Source organism: Sander vitreus, chromosome 21 (assembly GCF_031162955.1).
Source record: "Sander vitreus isolate 19-12246 chromosome 21, sanVit1, whole genome shotgun sequence".
NCBI classification, from domain to species: Eukaryota; Metazoa; Chordata; class Actinopteri; order Perciformes; family Percidae; genus Sander; species Sander vitreus.
Window position 1 is genome coordinate 15822487 of NC_135875.1, and position 12999 is coordinate 15835485.

At 38.1% G+C, this 12999-nt stretch overlaps 1 protein-coding gene across 2 annotated transcripts; it reads left to right on the forward strand.

Annotated features, from left to right (window-relative positions):
* The first annotated feature begins 450 nt into the window (after positions 1-450).
* LOC144536415 (uncharacterized) lies at positions 451-9167 on the forward strand. Of its 2 annotated transcripts, XM_078279548.1 has the most exons (8): positions 452-575; positions 4625-4663; positions 4854-5072; positions 5177-5455; positions 5682-5960; positions 6118-6339; positions 7753-7863; positions 7943-9167. In XM_078279548.1, exons 1-8 carry the CDS (start codon positions 542-544, stop codon positions 8239-8241), a joined length of 1482 nt encoding a protein of 493 aa, XP_078135674.1. In that variant the 5' UTR covers positions 452-541; the 3' UTR covers positions 8242-9167. The 2 variants fall into 2 exon arrangements, with proteins under 2 accessions (XP_078135675.1, XP_078135674.1); XM_078279549.1 differs by lacking the exon at positions 6118-6339 and having other exon boundaries at positions 451-575.
* Positions 9168-12999: the final 3832 nt, after the last annotated feature.

Here is a 12999-nt window from a genome sequence, read left to right on the forward strand (position 1 = left end):
TACTGCACTAGTTCATATTAATTATACAAAATAATTTGAATAATCTATGATGTATTAAAAGACTATTGATCCGGTGGTGAAATTTACAAGCTACCTGCCATGTCAAACTTCCACTGTTATTTTGATGAAAGTAACTCAAAAGTAATGCAAAAGTAGTGTAACGCATTACAATTCAGAGACAGTAATATAACTAATTACTCTCAAATGACAGTAACTAGTAATCTATAATGTATTCCATTTTGGAAGTAACTTGCCCAACACTGCTGGGAAGGTAAAGCATTTGCATATATTTCCAGTCATAATTGTAATACAGAAAGTATTAACTGTGCTCTGTTAAGGTTTGCAGGAGGTCATAAAGAAGTAACTACTCTAAAAGCTTTCGCAAGCATCTAATATATGTAGATACCGCAATTGCGACACAGACTCAGCCTTAATAGCAACTTCCTTAACTTGACTCAAAACAGTCAGTCAGGGTTTGGTCACTTCTCAGCGCTGTTAGACACTGAGTTGTTTCTCTCGTTTGTGTTACTCTGGCAGGATCATGAGTGGGGTACAACATCTGCTGCTCCTGGCAGGTAAGAGGGATCCAATGGAACACAAAGCCGGATATCTGGGGTTAATGTTTGTTTTAGGATTGTAAGGTTTTCCTTTTTGTTAGTATTACATTACAGTTATATCATGCTCAGCTGGAATTTGGTGAGGTTTGCTATTGCTTTTATACAGATGTTTTATGTATTTATAACATTGTATCTCACATTTTGCAGTATATGAAATTATAACACAGAAACTAAGGGTGAGGCCTCGGGTGGAGTCACTGCAGCTGCCAATCTTGGTGATAAAGGCAATTAATCAAACATACAACTAAGTGCCATTTGGAATCTTGCTAAAACATATTTAAATGTCTTTACATATAGCTAAACATTTTTAATGAATTGCATTTAAGATTTAACAAATGCGTAAAAGTTTTGCCTACATTAAGATCACTGAGGTGCCTTTTAGCAAGGCAATTAAGCAACAGATCAGAGTGAGAGGGCAGCAGGGCATTGGCAAAGCCACTTTTCATCATCTCTAGACAGGAAAAATAAATGTTAAAACAAAATCAGAAAACTATTATATTTTGATTTAAAAGGTGAGATCATATAAATACATTTATCTTTACTAATAGATAGAGATGCACCGATTACAACTTTATAGGCCGATTCCGATTTTAGCCGATTCCGATTTACTTTTTTCTAACCACTTTACAGCACACACAAATATTTATTTTCTATCTTTTCTTTAATAGAAACTTTTACATTTTGCATAGAACATAGAACATTTTTTAAATAGATAATCGATCACTATAAAATACAACTATATAAATGACTCCTGGTATGGGAAATTCACACACATCTAAAAGTGCAATGTTAAGGAAGAACTATTTCCTTCTTTTCACATCCAATATCTAAACTAAAAAAATTTGATAAATTTAGCAAACTAAACTTCTGTATGTATGAAAACAGGGAAAACAGGTAATGGCAATAAAATAATATATAAATAACAAATAAAAATAAAATAAATATAGCCTTAATGCAGTATAAAGATATTTCTCAAAACGCACACACAGGCCTGTTTGAACGTCAACAGTAACGTTACCTGAAAACAGCGTGTAGTTCCTTTTTTAGCAAGTTTGCTTTATGTGTCATTGTGCATTAATGTGAACAATGCCGTTAATGTCAACGGGCTTATCTGCTAACGTTAGCTACCAGCGGTTACCTCGGAACAATCCAGCAAATAGACAGCCTGAAACAGATGATTTAACTTCACCGCTCATTTTACAGTTTAACAACAAAACTAAACTCTTTAAATATTACTACGTTTTTAATGTTGGTTTTGAGCGGTATGCATCCCCACTAACCTGGAAAGCGTAAACAGTAACGTTAATACAGCGTGTCGGAGGACTACAGCGTCTTTTTTTTCCTTCTCTTTTTGTTTTGTTTACAGCGTCTCAGGTCAGTGTGCCCAATGCTATTTTCCGATAAACTGTAGTTGTCATATTTCACGGGACACGCGTGAGTGCGATTTTCATGTTCCAGTTTTTCAGCCTCAGAGGGGAGAGAGAGAGCAGCTGACTGTTCGCGCCGTGTATAATTACGACTGTATGACATTTCATAAACAACTGATTGAGAGGCAGTGCGCCGCTGCTACATGCATATAGCGGAGACCGTGCATGTGCACGTGTAGTGCTGATATGCGCGATGTAAGTCATGCGGCGCCCGAGTGCATTTGACCGGCATAAAATCGGCATATGTCAGACTGACCGGCAGGTCGCCGGTCATGGCCAATGAGGTGAAAATCTGCCAATTCCGGTCATCGGCCGGTCAATCGGTGCATCTCTACTAATAGAAATAAGTAAATCAATTTTTTGTCATGTTTGGCTCTCTATACAGTCATTACAGAATTTTAAATGCAATATATTACAAACCTTTAGTGCATTCAGCCAAATGTTTTCATGAAGCTGTGTGATTAGTATTTTAGCTGGAAGATCTTATTGTACTGAATTACACTAAGCTAAAGCACAAATTGTAATCAACTTGATTATGTACACACGGATGTACATACATGCAGACTGGTTTTCATACCCTTGTAAGGAAATATTTTCATTTACATTAATTCTTTGGAGGCCTATACTAACACAATTAACTCAAGGTGTTAATTAAATTGTATTAATCATTTCCAAATTAATCATGCATTGTATGCATCAGTATTAGAAAAATGTTGAATATAATATCTAAATTGAAAAAATATATTCTTTTACCTTCTTTTATTTTTTCACTATTCGTAATGGTGTGTACTAGGCATACAAACAAACGGGGAGCAGAAAGTTATACAAATCCAATTTATACAAATTATATCGGAACATTCAAATGAAATAGTTTTCTATATTTTTGGAAATGTTGAATATCCTTTCAAATTTTAATAAATATCTGAGAATATTTTCAATATTTTCATTTATTCTGATTTTAGAATAAAAACAACCTTTTATACATCTGCTAAACATTTTGTGAAGAAATGTGTAGATTGATAATAATGCTGCAAAGAAAACTCCTGCACACTGTCATATGAAAGTCATATAGTCATACAAACGTTTAATAAAAGGCAACGTTTCAGGAAAAATGGAATGAAGATGGTCTAGTACCGAAACGTTGCCTATTATTAAACTTTATATATTTTTTGCAAGTTAGACAGTGTGCGGGAGTTTTCTTTGCAATTTTTGACTTACTTGTCCCCCTCCGACGCACCTGTGTCACGTTGTAGATGTGCAAAGTATTTTTCTGTACTAGATTGATAATAATGAAATGATTGATACATTGTAAGAAAAGGCTCAGAACTTTATTTGCATTTTCTATGTAATACTTACAAACAGTAGGTACGTAATTCATAAAAGTATTAAATTGCATGCATACAAGATTCGATATTTAGTTATTTATTTAAAATCAACAATTTTGCTGCAGTCATTTTATGAGAGAAACATCACTATATTCTCAAAATCCTTTATTATTATATCATAAAGCCAAATATTTTGATTTAGATACAAAGATTTATAGAAGCTAATATTAATGCCAGTTAATCATATGTCTCCTAATAATGATTAGAATTCACTGCATCATAAAAAATAAAGTAAAAAAAAGTACAATGCTGCAAAACAATTAGGAAACAAATACTGTGTGCAGATACACACACACGAAGCAAGAAGATGTTTACAGCCGCATATAAAAAAACAAAAAAAAAAACAGAAGTGATGAGAAGAATAATATATAGTACTTTTAAAAAAAAATTAAATGACTATGTAAAACCTAATGAATACTTTGTGCTACTGCGGAACTTTGGGTCGATGAAAAAAATGAATGATAATACACGGGACTATAATCCTTATTTATGCAATAATTAGCAATTTGCATAAATAAATACTACAGATCAGCTGTAGGTGCAACTGCACAGCATGTGAGACTTTATATCTGCATAATAATATATTGAGTAAAGCTACAGCTAAATAAGGTATTTACGCACAGCATATACAGGCTAATCTCCATAGTCCTTTGTACACTGTCGATATACAGAGACTGTCCTGTCATCCTAAATTACACAATTAAGCTGCCAAACAAATAACAATCAGTGTTGATATGCTTTTAATTTATAAAAGTATGTTTGAATGACAAAAGAGGAAGAAGTTGATGTTATGTTCGTGAATTTAGCTTGACAGGTCTTGGACTTGATCCGTTAGTGCTTATTTTTTCTTTACAGCTTATTTACTAAATACTTAGTTTAGGAAGTACTTGAGCAGTGATAGATACTGTGTCTGACGAGACAAAATAAAACGCACCCCCTACTGTACTACACCTAGAAACTTTAACTTCATTAGCTCAACGTCCATAAAGTAAACCCGGGGCACACCGTTGGAGTCACAAGCAAAATATTTGAAGATTTCGCCCCAACAAAAGTAAATATTATGATTCAACATTTTGAATTTTGAATTAGTGTCTGAAATGCCCTGCACTAAATGGAAGATACTATTGTAAACTGTGTAAGATTAGTCATGAAAGACTTTTATTAAAGAATGACATTTGTTTATAATTTGTTACAGTGTTCGCACTTCTGGCAAGATGTCAGCAAAAGCCACAAGGTAATCAGTGTTCACACAAGCAAAATGTGTCAGCCCTCATCTTCCCTATATTACCTTGCAGGGCTGTACAATGTCAATAGTTCGCAGCAACTACCACCTTTTGTGGTTTCTTGTAATATCATTAACTGTGCCTCCAAAAATACTTTTTAAAAATAAAATAATTTTTTTCCTTTGTCTCCTGCATCCATAGTTTATATGTCACCCATACTCAAGCAGATCTTCTCTGGGGACTTATTTTTTCTGAGATGTAACAGCAGCACAAGTGGGAACGGAGTGACATGGTACTTCAACAATATCAAAACGATTAGAAGCGAAATCTGGAAGATAGGACCTGCCTCACCCGAGCACTCCGGCGCTTATCAATGTGAGAGCGGGCAAAGGAGTGACAGTTTCTCCATCAAAGTCCTGGGTAAATGTACCACATGAACATAAGTGTTACAGTTCAAACTCCCAAACATGTAAAGGGAGATACACATTCCATACAAATAATTGTATCATTTATTTATCATTCAGGTTACCTTCCCAGTGCCTCACTCACCATCGTGGCAGGCCAGTCAGTGGTGCAGATGACCCGTTCTGTTGTCCTGCAGCTTGAACATGAGGATGGTCTGATTGGTTGGAAATGCTTTGTCAATAGGGGAGGGCAGACAAAGACGATTCGGTTGATGTTGAGGAATGACAATGTGAGTGTGGTCTTTCAACCCAGGAGACTGAACGTACCGGAGACCATTTTCTGGTGTACTGATACTAACGAACAACACAGAAGTAACCAAATCACAGTCAGGACCTCAGGTAGGCCTACTTTCATTTTAATGCTCTGTAATACAAAGCCAATGGGAGCTGCAGTTTCAGGTGAGCATTTTCTGTAGATTCATGACTATGAGCGACCCCTTTCACAGTGTAGCATCATCATTATTTGAATAATATATTTGCAGCAGAAATGTTATTATTTATACATATTTAGTTTAGTCATTTAACTATAGGGTATAAAGCCAATCCAATCTTAATTTTCTTTCAGTGAAGGACGTATCGCTGGAAATGTATCCTCTGCCTGCTGTACTTGGGGAGAGTCTGATTCTGAAGTGCCTTGCCTGGGGCACAGATCAAATAAGCCACACTGTTTTCTACAGAAACAATTCAATCCTTGCTAATGGTGTCAGTTCCACCTACGAACTATCTAATGTGACAGAATCTACAAGTGGAAGTTATAAGTGTATTGCCACCTTCACACACAAGGCGCGCACTGAAGGGCCCCCATACACAGTGGTCTCTGATGATCAGGATGTGTTTGTCCAAGGTATGCAAATCCAACAAACACTCTTTGACTGCCTTTGACTGCTGGTGTACTAAATTAAGTTTTCCCTCTTTTGTGCAATAGTGTATGCTTTCCACATGCATTTGTTTCTCCAGTAGACACCTTTTAAGTCGGTCTTCTCATTTGTCCTTTTTTTCAGCACCTCCTATGAAGGCATTTCTCTCTGCAAACACTGGCTTGTCATGTTCTTGTCCACTTTGTCCCGATGATAGTTCCTATCGTTGGTACTACAAGAATAATGGTCAGCCATGGGCACTTATGGGCTTATACAGCCAATGGATAATGCCAAAAGAGAGGGGTACTTATGCATGTAGAGCTGTGTGGAAAGACGGGAGGTCTTCTCTCAGCATTGGTTATACTTGTGAGTTCCTGCTTTTGTTTCTGCTAAAGGTCTTTGACATTGTTTCCCCGATATATTTATCAAAGCTTAGATGGGGCCCAAAAAAATCAAGCCTGACCCTACCCGAGCCCGTGCACGTTGTGTCCAAGCCCGGCCCGGCCTGACACATTAACTGTAATTATGAGCCCCAGCCCGATTTAAACCCGACAATTTTTTAATACGTGGGCTGTTATAACTGACGTTCTCAACTACAATTCCAAGTTGTTTGAACTACAGAAATCTGTTTAGAATTATCTTAATGAATAATGTAACAAGGACGAAGCATGTAAACTGCGTTGTTTATTCAGAATGGAATGGATCGCAAATGGATCCGAATGAAGAAACTTAAAAAAAAACCTCGACCTTAGCTCCCTCAGCTGAATATTGTGGGTATCAGATCAAGGCAGCAACATAATCAAAGCCCTGGACCATATAGGAGACTCTTGTCTCGATCACCTAATTAATAGTGTCCTTCGCCACGGTCTGCATGCATGCCGGCGCACTGGCCGACAACGCGCCGGATATAGGCAAGACCATATCTGCTGCTAAAGGACTCGTGACATAGCCTATCTGAAACAATCTGGCCTGGTTGCGCAATTATCGAAGACAGTGCTACAGATGGAGGAGACACGATTTAGCACAGTTTACCTCACACTCAAGTCAGTGCAGGACATATACCCAGAGCTACGGGAGAAGCATAGCTTTCTCCCCACCCAATTAGGCTAATCAAGTAATGATTAAAAAAACACAAATGCTTGATCAAGGGCCCGGCCAGGCCGGCTTGGCCTGGCCCGGCCCGAGGATAGTGGCGGGAAATATCAGCCCCACCTGGCCCGCGGGAGAATCTAAACTCTAATATTTATGCACATTTAGAGCAGTTAACTCATCATGAGTACTGCCTAGCCTGTAAGAACAGTTGTATAATGTATTTTGTGACAATAACCCTGATGATGTCTCCAGAGTTATCACCTTCGGCTTGGAGACTTTAAATTCTTATCAGAAACCTGGACAAACTGTTAGTCGCAGTTTCTTACGTAAAGGAGGATGACAAAAGCATTTACCAAGCAGGGAGGGTCTATTCATTATGCAATAGAAATGCATTATGGTAATTGCAGGATCCGGTGTTTTTGGATCTCAACCAATACTAGGGATTAAACGTCAGGATGTCTCTGCATATTAGGCATCAATTTTGACCATTTTTTAATGCAACTCGTGTGAGCTGTACAAGTTTGCCTCCAGATTATTTGGCCTGTCAGAGCTCTGTTAGTTGTCACATGCTTCGAAATTCATATATCAAAGTACACTTTTATACTGACAAATAATGGGAATTCAACTATTATGAACTATCACAGGGTCACAGATATTTATTGTTATGTATTGCTGTCTCTGTTTCAGATCAATCTCCGATATCCATTCTAACAGGTGTAGTCATCGTGCTGGTGATTCTAGGTTTAGCAGCTGTGATTTTATATGGTACAATACGGTATAAGAAGAGAAATGCCGCAGGTGAGTAACTACTACTTTACGTTTTCAGTTTTTTGTAAGCACACTGAAGGCATCACACGCACTCCTTTCTTATTTTTAGGACGGATTTACGAGGATATGCCACTGAGGTCACGAGACGAATATGAGATGCTGCAGAAGGGTGCCAAAAGGGAGGGCGAGTACGACACCCTTCACCCAGAAGCACCAGGCAGACAGAAGAAAGAGGGTGAATATGAGGCACTGAAGAAAGAGGAAATGACAAGTGGGGAGTACCACACTGTTAGGATGGAGGGGGCAGTTGGTGGAGAGGGAGGGTATGAAGCACTGAAGAAAGAGGGGGTATACCACACCCTGGGGATGGAGGGGGCAGCAGGAGGAGGGGGGAATACGAAGGACTGAAGAAAGAGGAAATGAAAGAGGGGGTAAACAACACCTTGGGAATGGAGGGGGTAGCAGGTGAGGTGAGTGAGGGTAAAAAGTAGTAGAGAAGAAGGACAAAGATTGAGAATATGAGATAGTGGAGGAAAAGATGGAGGCCAAGGCAGAGGAGCAAAAGACTGAGCCATGAAAGGAAAGATAGGTCTCAGTAGCTTTTATGCTTAAGAAAAATCACTTTTCCCGCAAACCAGAGAAGTCAAGTGATGTCTCGGTCACAATCTTGAAGTTCAAATTCAATGATAAGTTAAACATTGTAGTGCTGTATAAGAAATGTAAGTAACTCTGGGTGACTTTGTGTCATGGATTTCTGAATAAAAATCTATAGAATTATATGTGTCGGACTGTTAGAAAAGCCTAGAGATTTGTATAAAATATATAATAATAGTAATCATACGATGGGCAGGGAGAAATACTAAAAAAGACAATAATACAACAAGATGATTTTTGTTGCATAGTGCAGTTACTAATAAGTGATGCCCTTCCTTCTTAATTATATTTATCATGTTAATTATATGGAATATTCTTTAAAATGTAAATTGCCATCGCAAGTTAGCAGAAAAGAAAATGATTCATTTTGTGATACCAACAGTCAAACACCAAATATTGTATCAGCTCTGATCCTGTCAACTAACTAACTTCCAACCTATAGTAATCATATATATATATACTCCCACTAACAGCATTATGAAGATTTTTCACAAACTGTTTCGAAGGTTTTTTTTAATGTATATTTGCTTATGTTTCCTTATAAAATTATAGTTTCATTTGTAGATGGAGAATAGTCTGATTTTACTTTTGTGTCTTAAAATGTACTTACCTTACCAACGCTTTTTGTGATGTTTCTATAATTTCTGCGGTTGCATTAAAAATTTAAAAATGGCATAATATTGATGAACTTAAGAGAGTGTTATTCCTGTTGTACTTTATGTGCTGAAATAAATCCATTCTGATTAAATGTGTGGTTTGTACAATCACTTAATTACAAACTGTATGGACATGATTAACCTCTGGATGCCTTTCTAACTTCAATCAATTAATGCCAATGAAGGTTCAAGAATCAGAATTCATTACACTTACAACCCAGGTGTACTCTGTCACACTGGTTGGACAACAACCAGTGTGTTTAGTTCAGAAAGAAGAGGAGACAACCCTAGTTAAACTTTTGGGGAATAAAATACAACACCTACCCATCACTTTCTTTGCATACAGTAAACAGGACTGGCCCTTCTTTAAACATCACATTGTTGATTCCAAGAGATACTTCCTCTCTTCTGACACTCTGAAATGAGACATGAAGCAACATTGAGGGTCAACATAAAAGCAATTCTAAAAGCATAAAAGCAATAAAGCAATGCTATCAGCCCTAAAAAAGGTGTTATGGCATAATGTGCTTTCCAGTTTTAAAAAGATGTATGTATAGTTTAGTGGATGTATGCCCTTTTTCTAATGCGAAGTAACTAAGGCTACGTTCAGACTGCAGGCAAAAGTGGCCCAAATCCGGCCGAGGACTGAACAACAAAGGTGGATTTGATGCGACTTTTACGCTGCGCCCTCTCTCCCCGGTGCAGCTGTCAACCTGGGCGGACTGTCCTCAGTGTGTCCCAACCGCGTCGCGTCGCCATGGCGGGGATCGGCTCACGTAAAAAAAGGCGATGTCGGCAACCCACCCGAGACGTCTTGAAACACGGACCAAGGAGTTTAACGCGCTCGCGGGTCGCCCCGTGACGCAATGAAAGTGAGGGCCGGCGCGCGCCGGCTGAGGTGGGATCCCTGTCCCTCGGGGTCGGGCGCACCACCGGTGTTCTGACGATCTATGCTGCCTTGTCGAAAAATGCTACCGTAGCGCAAATCGATAGTAGAGTCTATCGAGTCGCGCTGCCCTATCGAAATGTGCTTCCTTATGTGTTCCCATTTCCAATTGTGCAGGCAGGCTGAATCCCATAGAGGTATAAATCTAACAGTATTGACATCTTATGTTTATTTGAGAATATTTTGATACTCCATTATATCTTTATTGAATATTTCAGTGGTAGCGTATTCTGATATATACCCTATCATATAATGCTCCCCCAACAGAATCATTATATATTGCACCACTACTCACTCCATGTGCACTGTCAGGAGATAAGGAGCATATTTTGATATTCTATTAAAACATTTATTATTACCACAAATACAGTACAATGTGTTTCTATAACGAAAACGTAACAGTATCGATCGCATGTCCGACCGCAAGGTTGCATAGATTTATGGGCGGGGAATCAGACCACGCTTGTGGGTCGTGCGCATGCGCAGAACCGCTAAGTAGCACATCTCGATAGGTAGCATAGATCGACAGAACACCAGCCCGTCTCGCCCGCAGAGGAAACTCTGGTGGAGGCCCGTAGCGGTCCTGACGTGCAAATCGGTCGTTCGGTCACACAGACCTCTGTAGTGAATTTACAGCCATAACCCCACAAAAGGCCAAAATAGCCAATTTGACTCTCTTTCTCATCATTCTTCTCCTCCTCAGCACCTGCTCATTAATGTTATGGCTGCCATTACGCAAACATTTTTGAAATAAAAGCGAAAATGCTTACTAAACAGTTCACACTGGAATCTGATATAGGCCACATTTTAAAAGGTAATGTGAACAGCCAAAAAAAACATCGGATCTGAATTAGGCATTAAGACTTGCGGTGTGAAGATTATATGGCACTGGCAATATAGCTAGGCTTCTGTTGTTACTGGAAATTAAGTTTGAAAGGGTGTTATATTTAATGACTACTTAACTTACCTTTGATTGCAGCAAGTAAAACAATAGTCTCTCTTGTGTTCCAGGCTAAGCCTGTTGTTACTTAAAGAGTGTTATGGGTTGTTTGTTTGTAACCTTAGCCTTGTTTGCTAGCAGACATGGACTTTATCTATCACTCCTAAGTCAGCCTCAAAAGTGTCCATATTTTAATCACAGGAATTTATCCGAAGACTCAATGTTTGTTGAAATCCGCCTGTATTGACATATTTACCGCTGACATGTAACCCAGAACTATATCTTCAAACCGCAAACTAACGTTAACTACTTTTGTCAATACGTTGGAAAAGATGGCAACTCCAAAACAACCTGACGCTTTTAAATTAGTAAAGTAAATAGGCTATACTTAATGTTGTTTGGTTATTTTATTTTTAAAGTTATTAATAATTAGACAATTGAGGTTGTCTAGCTAAAATTTGAACCAATTTGGTAATTATCAAGTTACTGTAAGTATGATCCTTAGCTAGCTGACAGTATTGCTCGGGTTTTAGTGGAACATGGACCAGTAATATATATATATATATATATATATATATATATATATATATATATATATATATATATATTAGGGCTGTCAAAATAACACGTTAATTTCGATTAATTAATCTGAGAAAAAATAACGCGTTAAAAAAATTAACACAGATTAATCCATTCCATATTGACGTTTGCATACAGACGAAAATCTGGTGCCACTGATATGTCTGCACTTCTCTCTGCTGCTCTGAAACAGACGTTACAGGAAACACAAACCCCGCTGCATGTGACGCTAGTTAACACTATACTCAACAGCAGCTAACGTTAGCCTACCGCTAGCTAGTAGCTGGATTAAACACGGTTAAAATGCTGACAGCTAACGCTAAACGGTGTAAAGTTTGACTGTGTTTTACTGTAGAGGATTCAACACCGGTATGTAACAATCTGCAGCTGCCATCGGAGAAACAACACAGCCGGTGCGTTCAATGAAACTGGTAAACTACAGCGTCGTGGTGCATTTGAAGTTATTGTAAATGTCCTTTACCATCTGGTTGTTGTTTTTGTCGTTCAACAGCAATTTGCTAGTGAAATAAGTTATTGTTATTGTTATACATTATTATTAAATCATTTAATTTTGACCATATGGCCTTAGCAATAAACAAGCCGTTCTTTAATGTCACCAACTGTTGTTTAGTACCCTTTTTTTTTCTTTTCTTTTTTACTTTCTTAAAAAGTATCGGTTCAGGCACGTTAATTGTGTATGCGATTAATTTCGATTAATTAATCACAGAGTATGTAATTAATTAGATTAAATTTTTTAATCGATTGACAGCCCTAATATATATATCTTTTTTTATTTGTATTTATTTGTATTTATTTATTTTTAAGTAAAGAAACACAAGAAACTATTGTTGTTGTTTTTAGGTTTTATCAGGTGACAGTGTGCTTAATGGGTGTTTAAAGGTCAACAATAACAGTGTTTACAGACAGAACTGTATTCAGTATCGTCATATTCAGTATCATTATTATGTATTTTGAGGTAAAACAATAGCTTATTTTAGAATTTTCAATAGGGACCATCATAGGATGCCAAAACTCCCCCTCAGCTTTCATACAGCTACACTCTTTAATGGGCCCCTACTTGGCACCCTGAGACAAATCTTCCACCACCCAATTAGGAGGTAGCAACCACACACTATAAAGCACCAGCACTGTACATCTTTATTTTTCACTCAGCCACATTAAAGCAGAGATTCACTCTCACAATCTCCAGCCACCCTCTAGTGTTCCTGAGTGGCCTCGACTACCAGCAAGCTTTGCGGCCTCTGCTACTCGTCGCTGCCGGCCTCGGATGGACACACTGCCTAGGCTACTTGTTCTGCCTTGGCTGGAGGCACCAGGTAGAGGCCGGCCCCTGCCCTGCTCGGACTGATGTCAGGTGCTTACCTAGTGGT

What these genes read in the sequence shown, in the direction of transcription:
- LOC144536415 (XM_078279548.1), top strand. Translation starts at nt 542, where the DNA reads ATGAGTGGGGTACAACATCTGCTGCTCCTGGCAG. An exon ending in ACATCTGCTGCTCCTGGCAG is followed by an intron (nt 576 to 4,624) that starts GTAAGAGGGATC and finishes AATTTGTTACAG; the next exon opens with TGTTCGCACTTCTGGCAAGA. An exon ending in TCTCAGCATTGGTTATACTT is followed by an intron (nt 6,340 to 7,752) that starts GTGAGTTCCTGC and finishes TCTCTGTTTCAG; the next exon opens with ATCAATCTCCGATATCCATT.